The sequence below is a fragment of the Clarias gariepinus genome, chromosome 15 (assembly GCF_024256425.1).
Source record: "Clarias gariepinus isolate MV-2021 ecotype Netherlands chromosome 15, CGAR_prim_01v2, whole genome shotgun sequence".
Lineage (NCBI taxonomy): Eukaryota > Metazoa > Chordata > Actinopteri > Siluriformes > Clariidae > Clarias > Clarias gariepinus.
This window is the reverse complement of record NC_071114.1, coordinates 11,111,161-11,132,702: the sequence shown is the minus strand read 5'-3', so window position 1 is coordinate 11,132,702 and position 21,542 is coordinate 11,111,161. Positions and strand designations below refer to the sequence as shown.

Here is a 21,542-nt window from a genome sequence, read left to right as displayed (position 1 = left end):
GCCGCCTCATGACAGGAGACGGCAGAATGTCGTTTCGCTGAAGCCATTTCACTCAAGGGTGGCCATATTAGTTTACTCAAACAAATACATGAAGTAAAACAAAATAATGGACGAATGCGGGTGACATTAACTCCTCATGATGTACTTGGTTGTTTTATATTGTTTAGCAACAGATACAAACAATGTAATAGGACCTAGTACATAGAAAGGGTTGCCAACTTAGAAATAAGGGCCGGGGGATGTTACACTACGCCTTATGTACTTGTTGTTGTTAGTCTTTCAGCTAAAATATGCATGTGAAACTGTACAGTATATATTCCCAGTGTTATGAATGATCTGTGGTTTATTCGTAGCGGCAGTCTGACCTGTAATATTAGATTTCACTTTGACTCTCGCGCCCCCTATCGGTTCAATACGGAACAGGACTTTTAGCTTCAAAATACGGTTTTTTTATGGGACTGTTGGAAACCCTATAACATAACCCAGTTACAGGTTCAAACAAACAAACACCTATTTATATAATGCTAGATCCTGATAAAGAAAATTCTATTAATTTACATTACCTTTAACTTAAATTACATTAACTGTACATTTGGGCGGCACGGTGGTGTAGTGGTTAGCACTGGGTTCGATTCCTGGCCAGGCTCAATTCCTGTCTCTGTGTGCATGGAATTTGCATGTTCTTCCCATCCTTGGTGGGTTTCATCCAGATACTCTGGTTTCCTCCCAGATTCCAAAGACTTGTAGATTAAGTTAATTAACTTTACAATTGATGTTCCCAAATTGCCCGTAGTGTGAATGAGTGTATGTGTGTGTGCCCTGCGATGGATTGGCACCCTCTCCAGGGTGTACGCCGCCTTGTGCCCTAAGTCAGGCTTTCTGCTCCCAAGTTTCCTCTGGTTTCCTCCCACAGACTGAAGATATGCAGATTAGGCTAATTGCTGTTTCCAAATTCCTTATAGTGTGTGAATGTTGCCACAGTTGTACAAATAGGAATAAATACAATGGTCACAATTGGCCACCACAATTCCTAGTTGGACTACAGGGGTTCATGGATGGATATCTGCTATATGCTTTTAATAGGTTCCTCTATTGTATTCAATTTAGTGCAGTAGAAAAATGTCTGACTTGTTTTAGAACTGTAAGTAAATGCAATTCCCAAATGCATTTATGTTCACTTTTCGACTTTGACTTAGACTTTTTTATTGTCATTGTACAGTTACTTTTTGTAAAATGTTAAATTTTTCTCTACTGTTTGTCCTTTTCACTTACATTCTTTTTTGTTGTTGTTTTATTTGAAATTAAAGCCAAATTAATGGCTTCTAATTATGTTAATTTACTTAGACCAATAATACAATTACCGCACGGCAAACAAATATATATATACAACAATAATTTCTAAAAAAACACATGCAGATTTGGAGAGAAAAGCACATTAGTAAAATATTCTTCTAAACCTGCACAACCTTTACAACTGTAACTTCATTTCTTATTGGTAACTTTCATGGTTTAAAAAGATGCAGACTTTTTCTCTTTACATATCCTTTTAGAAAAAAGCAGCTGCACAATTACTTGATGAAAAATAGTTTGATATGGTGCTTAACTGCACTAGACACATGCTTAAAATCCCAGTTTCTGGTTACTAATCATATTGCAAAAGGCAGATTTTGTCAGGAAAAAAGAATTGCACCTATTAATGGTATACCCTACATTAGGCTAATTGGCATTTCCAAATTGCCCATAGTGTGTGTAAGTGTGTGCTTGTGAGCCTTGTGATGGATGGCAGGATAGACGGCACCCCGCCCAGGCCTCCTGTAACCCTGAACAGGATAAGCGATATAGACAATATTGAGGTATATAGAGAAAAGATGGTCTCCCAGTTTGACCAGTGTGGTCTGTTTAGGAAGCTGGTAAATGTACAGGCCAAGCAGGTTTGTCACAATTGATACTACGCACTACAAACAGCTCTATCCATGATCATATCACTGTAGATGTGAGAACAGGTTAACTTATAACTTGATCATTAACAACTGGGACTGTTTGTTGCATATGGGTGTCTTCAAAATCTCCAGCAAAGTGCACAAGGCCTGCCATTTAAACTATGTTTTATGATATTTCTAATGAGTGTATTTTCTACATTAAAATTCAAACAAAACTGCCTTAAAAAGTATTTAAACACTGGTCATTTCTGTAGATAACAGTTTACTTCTCTCTATTAACAACTTTTATACCAGGCCACAGCTGAACGGAAAGCTTTGTAGATAACAGGATTTTGTGTACAGATGAGGCCACCCCCTCTCCACGCCTGTGTGCTCTCCCTGTTCAGGTCCCCTAGGCAAGTCCACTGGGTTTGGTATTTCCAAGAGACACACCACTTGGAGTGATCTGCATAGGAGCTGAATTTAACCAGGTTAGACAGACGGACCTCCTTGATGTTCAGCGCATGGTAGGGAAGTGAGCAGTTGGAAGGAAGCTGGTGAGCTTTTCGCTGCCATGTTTCCACTAGCAAGTCTGTCCGGAGTGTCTGAGCTATCCAGCCAGCATAAATGTCTGATACAGAAAGTGAATATGGCAGAGATGACAAAGGCTTGATATATTAAAACAGAATATTAAAATTAGCAACAAAAGGGAGTAAGTATTTATTGCCAAAACCCGGGTAATAAACCGATGTATCTATCAGCAATAACAGAATTACTACACGTGCATAAGGTGCCGAATACGTGGTAAACTGCACATCCTAAAAATTGACATGACCGCATAGACAAGCAAAGTCAACAGTTGCTCAAGAGCAGTCGAACTTTGATATAATAATAAAAAAAAAAGATAGATCATTGTCAAATGTCATAAGAAATTAGGGTAGGTCTACATTATAATCATTAGATAATTAAATAATAATCTTAAACACTCTTACCATCAACATAGCTGTGTGATTTGGCAAAACTAATAAAAGTTTCTCCCTTGACTGACATCAGCATTTCAAGTTTTCGTCTGGGAACCACAGTCTGATTTTTGCCCGCACAGATCTGTGCCATTACTGTGATCTCTGTGTAATAGGCTGATGGCACTGAGCAGTTGTATATGTATGGGTTAATATACATTAGTTGATGTGCTGGTAAAAAAAAAAAAAAAAAAATAGATATTTCATCATCGCTCAACATCAATGGCATAAATGATATGTATGGAATAGTAAATTATGCATTTCATTGCATTTTATTTACACTATCTAACTGACAAAATTAGCTATAAAATGACCTGGTCTCTTGGTAATATACAGTAAGAAGTAGCTTTATTACTGCCTTAAATTAAATACTAGATATGTTTGCCTTACATATTTTTTGGAATTCTTTGTAACTGTAGGTCATACACTGTACACCCTGGCCGTAGAGTTTTCCAGTGGAGGGGTAGCCATAACCCATTTCGGGGAAAGGTGGAAAGTGAGGAATGCTGTGTGTTAACCAGAATCCTTGAAACTGGTCAAAAAGCAGTGCCCCTGGACAACAAACACATCACACAGCGATCACTCTAGGCATCACTCAATGTGAAAATTATTTGCTTATTGTGTTACTTGATGGCCATTCCTGTGATAATCCACTGTCAATTCCAATATAAAAAGAAGAAAAGCTTCAGATTTGTTAATAGCTATCTGATCTCATGCAGATAAACTTTGATATTCAATGGTTGTTGAGGGAGGTTAATCTCAGTCAAAAGCACTTATCAGTTGTGATCTTTGTACAAGGCCTCCCCTCTGTCAAAACAGCTAAACATGGGACAATTATCCTCAGAAAAATTATCACTCCCACATGAAAAGTAGAAACATCTAGATCTTTAAAACATCTAGATCTTAAGTGTAAAATAGTGCGCATAGTACCTTTAGAGTGTCCAGAATTATTCTTATACACCAGTACTGGAGGAGCATCGTTGTAGAGCAAGTATGCCGAGCTGTTGGACTGAAACAATTCAGCATTAGTATAATACATATAACAAGATCAAATAGCATTAACACCATAGAGCTGTTACATCTGCGATATCGCTAAATACTCAGATGAAACACTATAGATTTAGAAATGACCATCACTTTCCCTGTAAGTGGTTTTGTAAAAAGCATAGAGGTATTTTTTTTTACATCTATTTTTAACCTATTTTTTGCATAAAATTGACAAATTATTAGTTTGTTGACCATGAATCCTACAGAGATATTAAGGGAAAAAATACATTTTAAAAAATCCTTGAGAAATATTATATATAAGGGGGAAAAAAACACTTTTATTACAAGATCAACTAACTCATGTGCTACCAGTTTTTTTTTTAATAGTGCAACACTACTTAAATTCCACCATCACCCTTTAGTAATATACATAACAAAGGGATGGACAAAAACAAAGAGTACTTGTCTAGCAATGCCTCTTCTTACATTGACTCGAATATAACTTTTTATTTTGTTCTATATTCTTCTAAAAAAAAAAAAAATTCTCCCATGTTCCTAAAGGGGTTCACTATGAATCACACACACACACACACACACACACACACACACACACACACACACACAAGTATATATATATATATATATATATACAGTATATATAATATTTGTGCAAAAATAAATTAATATTGTGCATACAATATAAAAAAACAGTCATACCTCATATCTTTGGTATAGCTGGTTTAGTGTCCTGCCTAATGCCCCTTCACTGGTATTCACTGCATGTTTACTCATCTGCCAGCTGGGTAGTGAGGGGTCCAAATACATGTAGTCAACACCACTTCCCACCTTACCTTGTTGATATCTTGGTAATTTGTACATGACAAACCTTGAATTGTGAAAAGAATGGAGAGAAAATGCAAAAACTCTGCCACGAACAAACACATGTAAACAACACAATAAGGTTAAATAGTTTAAACCCTCTCTACCAGTCAACCGGCTGCCCGTCTTCATTTAGGCAGGAGATTTTACCCTCACATGGTGAACCTAAGAGGAAAAAGAATACCTGGAAGATTATTAAACAAAAAGACCGAAATAAAAACATGTTTTCTTTGTGACACAAAGTTCACTAGTTCCTACTGATGTGGAATCCAGTATGAACTTGTTAAACTTCTTCCTAGTCATTTAGTAATAGTGAAAGTCGCTCTATGCAGCTATATGAAGTTGAAAGAGGAAGCTGGGAGTTTTTGTCTCATGACTTTGAACATGGCGGATATAGTTTGACTCAAACTTGTTGCATTAGCTATTATTATTAGTTTACATTACACTACTACATTGTATTGCCATAACAATTACATCTAGATTAGTTTTTTTTTTTTTGCTATGAATATTTCTAAACATAAAACATGACAATGAAAAAAAATCTGAATTATGGAAATCATGAATTTGAATATATACTATTATTATAAATAGGATTTTTTTTTAAATAAGAAAATTAATTATATAATATGCTTTAAATGGTTACCATTGTTTTCTCAATAATATGATCTACAAGGTTGCCATTGTTTATTTTTATGTTTTCTGTTAAATTTTGTTGCAACCATGTGACTGTTTCCTGACCCAGCCATCAGTATGATTTCAATGTATTGCCCTTATGTCATAAGCATCTTTTTAGGGTATCTGAAACATAAAAAATACTTGTTAAAAATGTTATTCTTAACATGTTTTTAAAAATACAAATATAAATTTTTCCTATCTATATGGAAATTTACGGCCCACCCTATATTATGATGGTTATGAGACACTAAAAACATTAAAATATGATTCTGAAGATTGAAGATTTTATTAATTTGTGTGCACAGAATACAACCCACCAATAGTATAATATGCTGTATCATAGTATAGAATGGTACAGATATTATACTTGTGTTGATGGGTTGCATCCTGTGCTCCCAAGTTTATAAAATCTTAAATCATATTTAAAATTTTTCACTTATATCCATCATCAGTTGTATGATTATTAAATTGTGAATTTTATCTGCCATTTCATTTGTAGTGCTGACATGGTATACAGTTTAAAGCAAATGTTTGCATCCCAATGTGTTTTTTTTAACTGAAAAAAAGCTTAATATTGCATGTAAGAGCGTTCAAAAGCTGATGAAAGCATGTTAAATAAAATGGAGGTGATTATTTGGTTAAAAGATGACATTGACAAAACTTCAGTTTATTAGAAAATATTTATGTATGTATCACATTCACTATTAATATTCTAACATACAATTTATGACTATTTAAGCTATACATTAAATTTTTTTATTGTTTCCTTCTTGAGGCGAAGATTTTACAGCAATCTGAACAGAAATTCATGTTTTAAAACAGTCCAGTCCCCCAGCAAAAATGTGGCCATTTGAACCCATTGCGAAATGCAAAGATACACAAATGATGCCTCCCCCTAAATAAAATCTTCTGTCCACAGTAAATCCTGTTTCTGTTGAAGAACAGAGGGTAAAAGCACACACGCTCGGTGCACCTATTCAAGAAATATGACTACCTCAAATCAGGTAAACTGCTTATTTTGATATACAGTTTTAATTTTTTTTAAAACCAAAACCAAATAGTGTAAATGTGATATCAATTTCTATGCTGAATGTTTTTCAATCTGAATTATTTTAATATTTGAAAATTATTTTCTGTAGAAATTTGAGTTTGTAAGAACAGGTTATGGGAAGAATGAAGTCAAAGTTCTGCATATCAGACGGGAGAGGAATCAACACTACATAATGGAGCTGAAGGCAAATGTGCAGCTTACGCTAAACTCAGTGAAAGATTATATTACTGGAGACAACTCGGACATTATCCCAACTGACACCATCAAAAACACTGTCCATGCCCTGGCGAAGATAAAAGGAGTAGGTGTAATATTTTAAGACATTTGAGTTATGGCATTGGATTTATTACAGTAATTATTAAATTATGCAGTATATATAAAATTGATTTTTAAATGCTTTTGTGATTTAGCTTGTTTTTTTTTAACCATTTAACTAGTTGTCTTTGCAGAGAAAGGACTGAGAACTTTTGTCAATAGAAAATTTGTATTGAACCTCTTCCATGTTTAAAGTTACACACAGCAAATACCGGAAATGGTTTTAGCAATGAATTAAAGTTTGGTTGCATTGAATAAATATAAATTATTTCTTAAATTATTTTCAAAACAAGGAGATATATTCTCCATTGCTTTAATACTTATTAAGAAAAACTGAGCATGTTAAATTTGGCATCTCATTTAGGATTTCGTTTCATAATACACTATTGTGGGGGAGGGCACAGTAGTTTAGTTGCTAACTGAGTTCCCTTACTGGTTTGGGGTTCAAGTATCGTCTCCATTCAAATTCTCACTCATGCATTGACAGGCAGTGTAGACATCCAGGGTCACTGACTTGTGCTCTAAGTTCTTTTGGATAAGCTTCATTTCCATAACATAATATAATAAGCGGCATGGATAATGAACGAATAGACAATTGTTTTTAAGACAGTTTATGCTATCTCGTTGATGGTTAATGAATGCAGGATATTTTGAAATGTGCATAAAACCTTCACAATTCTTTTTTGGTGTATTGTACAGCCAATTCCTTATAAGGCAAACATTTTGAGTTTGTCTGCAGGTTAAAACCATTGAGGGCTTTGCCTTGGACATCTGCAATCATTTCCTGACTGCCTTTAAACATGTAACACGAGCAAAGGTCAACATTGAGGAAGCTCCATGGAAGAGGCTTGAAAAGGTGTTGCCACATCAGAAATAATCACAAAAAAATTCGATTTTTTTTCGCCCCCCCCCCCCCCCATCTCCTTAATGCTAATAAGTATTAAATATGAATAAATACCTACTATTTTGCAGAATTCGGTTGAACATGCCCATGCATTCATCTTCTCTCCAGAGTCTTGGCGTTTCTGTGAGGTTGAACAGTATCGAAATGGTGAGAATAACAAATAGTTAATGTTTTTACTTAAGAGAATATGTTTGAAATATCCTAGTTTTATGAGAAGAAAATGTATATTGTTATAGCAAGTGAGACAACATTTTATGGTTAAGCTTAGAAGGTTGCGTCTCTTTTCAACTGCTCTTACATGTATACTTAATTAAGTCTTAATTAAAGCATAAAAATGACACATAAGCTCAAATACTCACAACTGACATCACAAATGAGACAACTGATAAACATAACAAGAACCCCAGAAAGCAATCTGTGTTTTTTTTTTTTTTTTTTGGTGAATGAATGTTTCGAAATCACTGATTCAGCTGCTAAAACCACAAAACAATCAATGTCTTTAATTAAAACCCTACTTTCAGTCCAGTGACTAGTCATTACTTTCATCTTCAACCATAGTCTCATCAAAGCCAGTTGTCTGGATCAACCTTTGAGAACCAACAGGTACTACTGAAGGCTCCAAATCAGGGTTCCTCAAACATTTCCCTTATAAACCTTTAACAGTAAAGAAAGAGAACTTAAACAGAGAGCTCAACCACACCCAGGTTTCGTGGCACACATTCTATTTGATACTGTATGACAGTTCATAAACAGGTCAGTTTCTCTGTTAAATCATCTCATTAGACAAAAAGAAACCCAAGCATTGAATGCAGACGCATTAATGACCACCAACCAAGATTTAACATATTGCATTTTGGATAGTGTACAATGACAAAACATTAGCTGGTTTACTGCTAGCAAATGTTTGAATCTGCAAAAGTTAAATTTATAAAGGAATTATGGTTATCCAGGGTGCATGGAACAACACTTATTCTGCCACTTGTTATTAGATGCTACTTGTTATGAAAAAAATATACCGCACACAGAAAATCTATGGCAAGACTGGGGCAATTTTTATTCAGTCTAAGCAGAAAACCAGACACTTACTTAGGTGCCGTGGTTTTTATTTTTTTTCTTTAGAAAAACCAGTGATCTATACTGGAATCAAAGACATGAAGGTTCTCAAGACCACACAATCAGGTTTCGAAGGCTTCTTGAGAGACCGCTTCACCACTCTACAGGAGGCCAAGGACAGAGTCTTCTGTACCTCTGTCTACGCTAGGTGGCGTTACAACCAGTACCATGACATAAACTTTGACATGGCATGGTAAGTACAGTATGTAGACTACTTCATTTCAGATAAAGAAAAATACTATGAGATGGATGAGATGGCTGTAATATGTGCCGTCTTCACAGGAAAACTGTAAAGGAGAGCATTATTGAGAAGTTTGCTGGCCCCTACACTCATGGAGAGTATTCACCATCTGTTCAGAAAACAATCTACGATACACAGATTCTTGTTCTTGAGAGACTGCCAGAGGCAAGTCATACTGATTAATTTGATGGTCATTTTATAAAACAGATTTAACAATATTTATGTCAAAGTTAAAAATTATGTCATTCCATCTTTTCTCATAGATCGAGGAGATTGAAATCATTATGCCGAACCAGCACTACTTTACAATCGATATGACTAAACTGGGACTCTCCAATAAGGACGAGGTTGGTTTTCATGTTCAACTTACAACTAAATATGATGGCTGTACCAAATGTAATGCAAAATGAGCATATTTTTTTCATTTAAAGGAAATGTTGTATGTTGTTTAAATTCCATGTGGTTGGTAGATAAACTGGGCAGCACGGTGGCTTAGTGGTTAGCACCGTCACCTTGAGGTGCCCAGGAGGTGCAGGTTTAGATACAAGTGGAGATTCCTGCCTCAATGTGCATGGAGTTCTCCCCATGCTCCTCCTCTCCTTCGCCCACAGTCCAAAGACATGCAAATTAGGCTAATTGGCGTTCCCAAATTGCCTGTAGTGTGTGTGCCTTACGATGGATTGGAACCCAGTCAACTGCACCCAACCTTGTGACCCTGGTCTCCTGGGATAAGTTTCAGGGCCCTGTGACCCGGTATACAGGATAAAGCAGTTTATACGATGAGTGAGTGAGTGAGTGGTAGATTATCTCGCTTCAAGAATTCCAAGTCATGGTAATTTTAGTCCACTTTTCCCCAGACAGGTTGTACAATTCAGATAGAATATGCTACTATAATTATAAGACAAGTGAGGTTGTCTATGGGATTAAGATCCAATAAATTTGTGGACTGTTTAGTATTTCAGGTTTTCATCATGCACACCAAACAAGTCACACAGAATTGGGTGCATGCATCATGGATCGCAAAACTATTAGTGCTGTGTTCTGCGCGGACATGAAACACGGACAGCAATATTTAAATCTTGGGGGAAAAACAATCTGCATTCATGCTATGATATGCTTATTCAAATGCAGTACTGACATTTTTTATACTGGTACCTGCTAAAGGTTCATGTTATTCACTCATTGATTTTTTCTTGAAACCTGAGGGAACTAGAGGTCCCAATGTTTACAATGCAGATTTCAGGTCTTCATCTTTGCTGGAGAGTAGATCAGAAGCAGTCCATTTACATATACATAGTCATTAATTTACTGCGCAAGTAATAATGAAACTGATGTATTTTGGTGGACCAGTTTGACCAGCTTGGCCAGTGACTAAACTGGATTTTCAGCCTTAAATCTATGCATTACATGCAAATTAATAAAGATTATTTGGTATCCGATCTATTCAAATAACAAATTCAGCAATGAAAAACAATCTACAAGCTCCAGCAATCACCATGCTGCTTTTAGTTGTTTGTTATGCAAAGTGATAGACAGAAGGAACTGAACGACACAATGAATGAGGTGGCTGGCACATATAGTATGAGGGATATATTTTTTTTAATTGTAGACACTGGCACTGCTCTTTCAGCAAAACTGAATCAGGGATGTCTATTTGCAACATGAGTTTACAAGATATGTATGTGATCAGTATATTTGGGTTGTGTGTTTAATTTTCATTTTAATGAAAGACACAGCAGGAACAATAGCATTTGTAATGCATTGGTGATTTAAGGTATTTAAATAGATACATTTGTTTAAATAATTAATTGTAAAATACAAGAACAAGTTATTCTTTATTAGAAGATGTCTATTGTTCAAAAAAAAAATGGAGATCCCAATTGCAATGTAAAAGTATCGCTTCAATCCATAAACTAAGAAAAATGATTAGACTTACAGAGATCACAAGGATACAGCAGACTCTTCCCTGGCAGTCTTGAGACTTTAGACAGACTCTTATCCTCTCAGGTTTAAGTTCCATGAAATCCTTTAAGTGTTCTAATACATTTTTCTTTTTACTTTCTTTCAGGTCCTTTTACCGCTTGATAATCCAGCAGGCAACATTACAGGAACTGTACGCAGGAAACCACAAGCCAAACTGTAAAATTGTTCAGAAAAAAGGGGAATCCACAAAGTGTCATCTTAACAGACTTTAATAAACCTCAGTAAAAACCTCAGTAAAAACAAAGTCAACAAACTTAACCCCATGTATTCAAATTTTACAAGTGGAGTTAATAACATAAATAGAAACAAAAAAAATGAAAATGAAAAGACCTGAATTGGTCAATGTGGCTCTGAATGCAATCGATGCAACAAATATTAATCACATTTAATAAATAAGAAATTTAATAAATAAATTGAATGGGAACATGTATACATATACATTACACATTTTTGTGCAGGGTTTGGTGTATATTAAATTTGTGTGCGTGTGTTTATTTTTTGTTATTTAATAATATCAAAAGATTTGAAAGAAATTAGATTGTTAAAACAAATCTGGTAAAGAGAACAAATTATTAAATGTTGTATAGATTTCTCTCATCCCATATATAATGCAATATTATTGCAGATGCAAATGGTGTTGGGAAAAAAAAAAACAGCTGAATTAATTCCCAAAACAAGCTAAATAAAATGATGCACAAAATCATTTATCTAATCATGGAGCTTGCATATGAAGTTTGTAAATTAGTAGTATTCAGGGTTGTGATCCCTTACTTTATGACTGGAATGATAACTAGGATAAAAGGTTAAATTATTTATTTAAATTTTTATGAATTTATTGCAAACAGCTGACATTCAGTGAATCCTCTATTGCAAGATTTTTTAAACTCTGATGTTAAAAAGACATTTTGTAAAAACAAACAACTGGTTGGCCACTGGTGTCAGAAATGCCACATCGAGGTGTGTCAAAGTACAGATTCAGAGACTATTGGTTAAAAACAATTACTTCCTGATCCTCATGTCAAAATTAATTAGTAAGCTGTATCTGTAAATGCAATAACCCAGCTAAACACAAAAAACCTGGTTTTAATTAGACACTAGAGACTAATACACTGCCTAAAAGTCCTCAGTTAAATGTATAGTTAAAAAAAAAAAAAAGCTGCAGCATGGTTAGTTTTCACAGCCAAACACAATCGTGTGTGCTGTAATTTGTTTAGAACCATTAAAGACTTGAATACCTTTAAGAAGAAAAGAAAGCAAGCACCAACAAAATAATAAATCAGCAACTCTGTTAGTCACTTTTTATATACAGACCAATAATGCAATAAGCTCATTCACCATAAAACCTCTGAAAATTCAAGTTACATCTAGCAAAATAACACAATAGTGTTTAGCGTCTTAGTGCCAAATACTTTCACACAATATTTTACATATATATTTTAAACTGCAAACAAAACTGAATATTATGACCTATTTACATGTTTGCAAATGGTCATGTTTTTTCTCTTTTTTTAAACAAACTTTAGTCATAACTCTCCAGCCACACGCCAAAAAAAAGTTGTACCTGTAGAACCAATTTAGGAGAAATTCACATTAAAGTTGTTTTTGTGGGTGTATTTGTCCATAAGGATGCATAAAACATACATGAGGACATGGCCTTGTCTTCAGTCTGCAGTTACCCTGCTGTTCCATGGCATGATTGTCTTCCAAGGCAACGGCCCATCCAGAGTGCTATGAGGCATTGCTTTTTAAATGCTGGGTCTGAAGCGGCTTCACGTGGTACTCATAAATCTTCAAAGCCGGACCCAGTTTTATCGAGAGTCCAGTTAGAACATCGTTACGAGTCATTAACAATAGAGACTTGCCATCAATTTCCTGCAAGAAGAAAAGGTTTAATCATTAAGGTTAAATCATTACAGATTCTTTCATTCATTTAGTTTCTGTACCACATATCCTGTTCAGAAGAGTTCTGGGGACTAGGCAGTGAAATCCAATCAATCACAGGGCACTGAGCACACAAGCTTCTGGTTGGACCAACAGAAATACATTTTTATGGCTTTCTCTTGCAGAATCTTGTTTCTTAAAAGATTCTATTCAGCTTTACAAGTTTGTGTATAAATAATTATGCCAGATAAAAAAAGATATGTGCTACTTAGTAAAATTGTAGTCTTTTGTTTAATTAAATCTAGTTTGTAGTGTTTAATTCCTAGTTTTTAAGTGAGAAAAGTCATGGTATAAGGAATACATTTAACTACTCATGTTCAATTGTAAACATGAATGAAAAATGTTGAAATGGTGCAACTTTATGTCAATTATATTAATGTTAACTAAACTCCAGGGTCAGTACTTGGAACAGTGGAAAAAAAAAAAACAAGGGCATTTTTACACAAGTCACGACTGATTTGTACCATGCCGTACTTAGGTATGGTACACCCGCTGTATCTCCGACATAGTGGGTGGCGGTATGGTTCTAGTTGGTTTGTGAGCAACTATTAAAAAAAAAAAAAAAAAAAGAAGAGAACAGGCAGGAATCTTTGTATTTATGTTTATTATTACTGATATTTAAAAAAAATTACAAGTGCAATGCTCTTGCATGTTTTCCTACTTTATGGCTTTATGGCCTGTGTAGGCCAGAGGATGATACTGGTGCTTGCCATGTGTACACAGATATTTTGGAGGATAAAGACGACCACGTTTTTAAGTAGACTCAGGCAGGGTAGACAAGATGAACTGTGCTTTAATAATTGGGTTATTTTTACTTTTTCTTTAACAAGTTAGCATGAGTCTCAGAGCTCCCCAGAGTGTTTGTTGTTATTGCTCCAGTTGAAATACCCCTTAGATAACAAATATTTTTAATTATTTTTAATTAAGCCAGTACAACGCTACCTGATCCTGGAAAGCATTGGCTTGCTCTTCAAATCCAGTAGCTTTAAAATAATTGACAACATCGGCTACAGCCCAGTGTGCGGGGTCGGGGAGCTGCCCGTTCTCCACCGCGCTGTGATAAAGAAAAAAAAAAAGAGAACAGATCGATCAAATCTGTTCAATCCACGAGTCAACGTACAGTATATGTCATCATGTCAAAAGTTCATTCATTAAACATTAAGAAAACGACACCATGATAATTTTAAAAATACATGTATTATTTACTAACTGAATTTTTATAAAATAAATTAATTAATGCTGTGGATATATTGTCTATTGTAACTAAACTGCTATACAAACACAACAAGGAAACTGCTTTTTTTATTGATCCTGTTTTGTTTACAACACTTTCTCGGAAATGTTTAATAAAAATAATAATAATAATAATAATATATTTGAGAGTAGATGTATCAAAGTTAATGTGTGCAGAGGCACAGCATTATTAAATAGCTTCTGTTTTCATCATGGTGTTAAATAGTACAGTTTGGCATTCAAAACTCACGCTCCTTTAAAACGTGTATACGAATGAATAAAGAGAAACCGATACCGAAGCTGCCATTGGCTTGTGGTATAATACCATGCTTATACACTTGTACTTGTATATACAAGCTGTGGACTATGATAATCTAAAAATAAGGAACCACCGCATCTTCTTACAATACAAGTAACCTAATAAAATATAAAGAAAGAAATAAGGAAACAAATACTTAAGTAAAGCACAAGTTGATTGCTAGCAGCACACCGAAGCAAACTAAACTGCAGCAAATGCTGCCTAGACATGAGAAATGTCTCTTAAACAGTATTACACTCATGATGATCAGCTGCTGGTCATCACTAACTCAGGGATGCCACAAATGCAGTAGAACACACTTTACTTACATCTGTGCTATACACTTTTTCTGAAGTAGGAAAATACCTATGAGGTAAGAAATACGGATAGCTGTTGCATTCTATTTAAAAATAATAGAAATAAGTAAATGTGCAAAAACATGAACATGTCTAAGTGAAATGCAAGTTGACATTCCTGAATGATTAATTAAAAGTACTCAATATTGATATCAGTGTTGCTATGGACCAGTGCAAAGAAATGATAAATAGAATATACTGTGCAAAAGTCTTGAGGCACCCCTCACTTCTTCATATTAAATTAAATACAATTATGTAAATAAATTTTCAATCAATTAAAAAAATAGGAACAAATATTTTACATACAATTAAAAACAATTAAAAAATTGGTTGTTAATGTAACAACCTCAGCAGCAACATCTATTAACACCTGCACCTGTTTCTCACTGGCTCTTGCCTTTATTTAGATGTTTTTGTTTGTTTGCTTGTTTGTTTGTTTTTTGCTTTAATTATTTGTGCATCACTGTGTCGATTCACAAACAAACAAACAAAAATCTTCTGAAAGTAAAGGGACTGAACTGAAAATAGAAGCTAAAGTCATTCAGGAAGTCTGGAGAACTATTCCCCATGACTACATTAAAATGCCAGAAAGACTTGGCTCTTTAGGAGACAAAATATGAAGAAAGACTTTTGCTATCTGTACTCAGATGGGTTCCTCCTTCTCAGAGGTCTAGCTTTCGTAGTGTCTCGTTAACAGCAGCTGTTATTCAAAAAATTTGCAAGGATTATTACGTTAGGTGAGAACTGCTGTAAATGATTCTCACACGATTATGACGCTTCACCTCGGAATCAACAGTGACCTTTAGAGTGTCTAGCAAATGACTGAGAGGAGGTGCAACCAAACAGCAAGCTTCTTAACTGGACATCAGCTTTCTAAACAGGTTTTCTTAGCAACCTAATACACCTTTTCTATATCCAGGCTTGATGCATTGTTTTTATTAACAATGGGGGTGGAGTGGGGGGGATAAAAATAAATTTGGTAAAATAAGGTGACTGTCATGAAGCTGGACAGCTGGGGTAAACAAAGACACAGTTTAGTACGTACCTTTTGGTTTCCATCGAACCATTTGCCTTGGTTTCCATGACAGCTAGAAGAACACAAATAGCTCATTAAGAAGCTGCCAAGACTTAAACTCAACAGTGTATCTCTGTCCCAGGCTGTGCACTGTGCTCTCCAGCTAATGACTCAAATGAAGAATGAACTGATGCTTAAAGAAGTTAAATAGCACTATAAAATACCAAAACAAAAAAATTTAACCTGAAAATTTTAATTTCTATAAGAAACCTAAAAACACACACTTTTTATATTTTAACTATAAAAGCTGCTATTGAAAACGTAGCTTAGCAACTAATTTAAACATAAACTAGGATATGAAATTTAGTGCTTATAAAATTAAATTAATTAAATAATAACTGATATCCCTCTGGCTTTTGCTACTACTAAAGATCTTGAATCGATTAAACACATGACCACAGTTCTACACGTCCAACAGCATGCAGTTGCTTAGCAACAGGTTTGTTCAGCAATTCTGAATTCAGGTAAAAATGCAAAGATGCAGTTTGCGCCATGTTTTACTAGCCGCATTAAAGTTAGGCTCTGGCTGGTAAAATATTTTATGAGCAAAACTACGCTGTTAAAATTGGATTGGGGATGGAAATTCCTGAAGCTCAGTTTCATTGTAATCATATTTGTCTAGCACTAATCCACCTTTAGTTCATCTTTTGAAAGTTTGCCCACTTACAAAGAAATGAAGGCTCTATAATTTTTGTCATAGGTTTATTTTAAATTGATAGAGACAGAATATTAACCAAAAATCCAGATTTTTAAAAATAATTTTAAAAATTGCGTTGCATTTAAGTGAGTAGAATAAGTATTTGGTCCCATACACACCAACAATAATTCGGTCTGGTTTGATCAATTACTTGCAAATGCAAGAAATACAAAATTATCATCAATCCCCCTCGGTCGGGAGCACCATGCACGATTTCGCCTTATGGGGTAAAGATAATTATGAGAAAAGTTAGGGATCAGCCCAGAACTACACGAGAGGAGCTTGTGAATGATCTCAAGGCCTCCATAGACTGAAATCCTTCAGTGCTGCAAGGTCTCCCTACTCAAGAAGGCACATGAACAGTCCCACGTGAAGTTTGCCAATGAAGAGAGAGAGAGAAAGTGCTGTGGTTAAACCAAAGAGATAGTGAGAGACAAAAGTTGCTGTGATGGAGACCAAAATTTAGCTCTTTAGCATCAATTTGACTCGCTATTTTGGAACAGGAAGAAGAAAGCTGAAAATGTCCTTACAATATCCTTACAGTCAAGCACAATGGTGGAAACATCATGCTTTGCGGCTGTTTCTCTGCTGAGGGTACAGGACAACTTAGCCGTATTGAGGGGCCAATGGACGGCACCATACATTCAATTCTTGGGGAACCCCCTGAAAATGGGTCATGGATGGGTCTTACAGCATGACAATGATCCAAAACATACTGCCAAGGAAACAAAGGAGTGGCTCAAGAAGAAGCACATTAAGGTCATGGAGTGGAGTAGTCATGTTTCCAGACCATAATTCTATAAAACATTTATGGAGGGAGCTGAAACTTCAAGTTGCTAAGCAACAGGCAAGAAACCTTAAGGATTTAGAAAAGATTTGTAAAGAATAGTGAACCAAAATTCCCCCTGAGATGTGTGCAAACCTGAAAAACAACTATAAGAAAGATCTTACCTCTGTGCTTGCTAACAAGGTTTTCTCCACCAAGTACTAAGTCATGTTTTTCTTGGGGATCAAATACTTATTTTTATCAATTTATACTTATTTAATAAATTATTTTAACCTTTGCATCATGTGCTTTTTCTGAATTTTTCATTGATATTCTGTCTTTATCTGTCACAATAAACAGAGCTACAGTATGGAATAAAGACAGACAGCACTAAGTGCATTGAAAAAAAGTGTTCAATATGAGCATCAATGGCTTTTTGATTACGGCAAGACTATTGTTAGGTTGGCTTCTATTTAAAAAAATTGGCTGAATTAGCATTTTCCAAAAAAAAAAAAAAAAAAAAAAAAATTTTAAATCAGAATAAAATCTGTAACTAGAAGCTTTATAACCAAATGCAGTGACTGTGCACAAAACTGTTACCTGGATGTCAAAGTTGAATGCAGTGTTTCATTGATGTAATCAACTCAAACTTCATGGTACACTCAGTGCCATTGTTTTTATCGCCTTTTCAGCTGTGTGTCTTCAAGATACGTCACTGTAATTAAACAACCTTCAAAAGAGGAAAAAAGTCAGGAAAGGTGATCAACAATCTGTGTGAAAGATGCAACATTCATTTTTCAGCACTTTCTTCCATGTGAGTGACTGTTTAATGATCGTAAACCTAAGCAAACTCAGAATAAGCCATAAAAGAAGAAAACCTACAGTCAGTAAGGTAAACATGGTTTTTGGGGTCTGAAACACAGGATTAGTAACTTCTGATTCATTCCAGAGAGCTGTTTCAAGCTGTGACAGAAAACAGAGAATGTTTGCCCTATTATCCGGAGGTCATGTGTTTAAACTGCTGTGATACCACATAAACCACAGTCTAAGAAGACAGAAATGGGACATGCTCTCAGAAAGAGAGGGTGGTATCTTTCTTTCCTCTGGCATAATTTCCTCTGATAATAATGAATGGTGCATGAAATTAATACCAGGTCTTGTGCAAGCTCTGTTTTTCTGTCCTCGAGCAAGGCATAATGACTGATGGGTAATTTTGCTTGTCCACTTACAGTGAAGTGATGATCCATTGTACATAGGACTATTTGCTTTACCATGTAAACCGAATGGCTTTGCTCCCCTACAGTTTGGATTTTTACTTCAAATTGCTGAATACCCTGTGCAGTCCACTTCGTAGTGCACTACTAAAGAATCAAAACGCAGCATGTGAGCTCTGGCACAAGGAAGTAGGCAGATAGAGTTTGACATACAAAAGGGATGCTGTTGGCTGGAAGCATGCACCCTGAAGGAAGCATGTGATTGCATTTTAAGCACTGGGATTACTTGCCAGGGTTATCAATGCCAGAAAAGAGCCATATGCAGTCATGAAACCTGTTATGACAACATCAAAAGTATGTCTACTTTTCTTTTCAATAAATACATTCTGATCGATAGCGTGGCTTATGTAGTCTATTGTCAGCTCTGATTTTAAAGTTTAAGAAGAAGATAAAATGTTGAATTTGCACTGCTATGGTCCATCTGAGTTGGATATAATAGAAACAAAAACAAAAATATCAGCAATACTGCACAAAAGCGTTAACTTTACTAAAGAAATAGTATTTTCATTCCTCTTCCCTCTTAAGATGCAGCCATACAAGAAAGACATCAAAATTGTGTGTGTGTGTGTTTTTTTAAAGAGAAAAAATTATGTCTCATCATTTATGTGCAGGATAGAAAAAAAAAACTTCCTTCAGATTTTTTAAAAGAGCGACAGCACGAGAGGACGTGCTTTGTAAGTGATATGGCCAAAACAAAACGAAACAGCATTTTTTGTTTTTTAAAATAAGCAAATAAAAAGGAATGAGACAAATGTAGGCCATACGTACAGTGCTGATCAGGTTAGACCACACATTAGACTGACAACATTTAAGTTATTTAATATACTCTTGACACAGAAACAAAAGCATCAAACTGATTAACTCTGATATAGTTGTTGTTAGACAAATGATGCAAATTTAAATATCTCCTTTTTTACTTCAGTGTTACCTATGATTTATGATTTTACTTTATCTTATTGAATAGCATTTAACTTCAGGGTCTTTTATACTTTTAAGTTTATGCTTCTCTTTTTTTGTTAATACAGGATCATTAAAGTAAACCCAAGAACATAATGTCTTATGATTTATTCCTCATATAACTTTTGTTGTCCATTTTTGTGCAAACTTCACACACAAGAGGTGTTCAAGTAAAAGCTGAATTTTTAATTGTACAAAAGAACACAATGCACTTATGAGAGCAAAAACTAGCCTAAATAGCTATAATCCCCTGTTACACAAATGCACTTTTCCCAGCCTTTCACTAGTGCTTGGATACCATCAAGGTAAAAGGTTTTCTCAGTATGCCGGGGCCAAGATCAGACTGCCTGCATCACGTCTAAAATTCTGGTGTCCTGTAACTCCTTTAATGGACCAATCTTGTGGAAATGGCCTGAAGCGAAATCAGGACTGTACATAGGATGCGACAATAACTCCCAGCTGAGCTCCTGTAATGTGCAAGTGATGTTTCTGAATGATTGTGCGTACAGTTCCCACAGACAGATGCATCTCTTCCACAAGTTGTTGCTGTTGTAACTTCCGGTTGCTCCCACTAAGGGGTCGCCACAGCGATCCAAACCCACTTTTATGCTGGATGATATTCCTGATGAAACCCTTTTGTTTTTGTTGGGCTTGGAAATGACACTGGATCTGGTGGCTGGGTTTTGGACATTGGGTGGAAAGTGAAACGGGCCTTCAGCATGGCCGGTAAAAAAAAATACCCTTGGCTTTTTTTTTTTTTTACCCTTGGTGACCAGGCATTCCACTTGCTGGATGTTTACATTAACAACTACAATGCTATCCAAACCATCTCATCTGGGATCGTCATTTATGAATGTACGGTCTTTTTAAAAATGCTTGCTTCGTTCAAACGCTTTACTGTCTCATAAAGTTTCGTAGTCTCACGAGTCTCGTAATATTCTGTAAACGTCAATCGGTTTTACGCCTTTATTGACAATTTCAAGTATTGTCCCAGTTTGACGTGAACACCCTTGTCATTTTGATGTACACAAACGAAAATTGTACTTAAATGTAAAATAATTCCCAGAAATAATGGCAGTTTTCCATTATATATTTATTACGGTTTAATTTTGGTATATTAGGACTGTCCACACTGACAGCTGATCTTGAGGACTTTTTTTCTAATCCTCAATAATGTCATTAAACAGGATTTAAACACAGAAACGTCTCAATTTATTTATCTCTCAGGCAACTTTGAAATTGATACTTGTCAATCGTAATTGTAGAAATTGTAAACAAAAACACAACAACAACAACAACACAGACATTGATGAAAGAAAGTAGTAAAAGGTGGAAAGGGTTATCAGTGGTTATGAAATGAATCAGTCCCATACGACACTGAGTTGGAGTTAGCTTAGCAAAAGTCGAATTAGAAATATGACTTCAGAGTTTCACAAGAAAGCGCACGTGATAAACAGGGCAACTTTTTTGCCCCCACTATGTTAAACACTATGCAAAACAGAGTGGAAAAAAATAATTGAAATTAATTATGATAAACATCCAGTAGTCAGACAGGAAAGCCCCGAGTACCGTTAGCACGCTAGCCCCAGTCGCTTTAATACAGCCTGAGTGTCTACAACAGTAAAACACCAAGCGTTAATTAAACTGCAGCTTACCTTAACGCCCGAATGTATTTATGTCTCAATTTAAACACACACACACAAACACACACACAGTTACACAACAGTAAACACTGGAAGAAAAACAAACACACCTTTCCGTGCTGTTATTGCAGAGAGACCTGGAGGAACAGATCAGTAGGAGAGTGATGTTGCCTCTCGCAGCTCTGCTAAATTTTACACAAATCCATTTTAACTTCC

The 21,542-nt window shown here is 35.4% G+C and overlaps 3 protein-coding genes across 4 annotated transcripts in view; 1 reads left to right on the top strand and 2 right to left on the bottom strand.

Annotated features, from left to right (window-relative positions):
- The window catches only part of uox (urate oxidase), a 13,784-nt gene extending 1,947 nt beyond the window's left edge, over positions 1-11,837 (top strand). The window contains exons 2-9 of one of the 2 annotated variants that reach the window (XM_053512919.1): positions 6,399-6,483; positions 6,619-6,831; positions 7,585-7,701; positions 7,818-7,896; positions 8,869-9,055; positions 9,145-9,268; positions 9,367-9,450; positions 11,172-11,837. In XM_053512919.1, coding sequence (XP_053368894.1) covers positions 6,466-6,483; positions 6,619-6,831; positions 7,585-7,701; positions 7,818-7,896; positions 8,869-9,055; positions 9,145-9,268; positions 9,367-9,450; positions 11,172-11,246 — 897 coding nt within the window. In that variant the 5' untranslated portion in view covers positions 6,399-6,465 and the 3' untranslated portion in view covers positions 11,247-11,837. Of the gene's footprint in view, positions 1-6,262; positions 6,484-6,618; positions 6,832-7,584; positions 7,702-7,817; positions 7,897-8,868; positions 9,056-9,144; positions 9,269-9,366; positions 9,451-11,171 lie in introns of those variants that run through there. The other variant, XM_053512920.1, reaches the window with a different exon arrangement.
- dnase2b (deoxyribonuclease II beta) lies at positions 1,140-5,211 on the bottom strand. The gene is made up of 6 exons (XM_053512917.1): positions 4,912-5,211; positions 4,643-4,811; positions 3,869-3,947; positions 3,329-3,490; positions 2,912-3,109; positions 1,140-2,550 (listed from the first exon to the last, which is right to left on the bottom strand). The coding sequence occupies exons 1-6, from the start codon at positions 5,025-5,027 to the stop codon at positions 2,216-2,218; spliced, it is 1,059 nt and encodes a 352-aa protein (XP_053368892.1). The 5' UTR covers positions 5,028-5,211; the 3' UTR covers positions 1,140-2,215.
- On the bottom strand, positions 11,410-21,542 carry samd13 (sterile alpha motif domain containing 13). Its single transcript, XM_053512921.1, has 5 exons — positions 21,437-21,542; positions 18,053-18,182; positions 15,960-16,002; positions 13,970-14,081; positions 11,410-12,958 (listed from the first exon to the last, which is right to left on the bottom strand). The coding sequence occupies exons 3-5, from the start codon at positions 15,995-15,997 to the stop codon at positions 12,815-12,817; spliced, it is 294 nt and encodes a 97-aa protein (XP_053368896.1). The 5' UTR covers positions 15,998-16,002; positions 18,053-18,182; positions 21,437-21,542; the 3' UTR covers positions 11,410-12,814.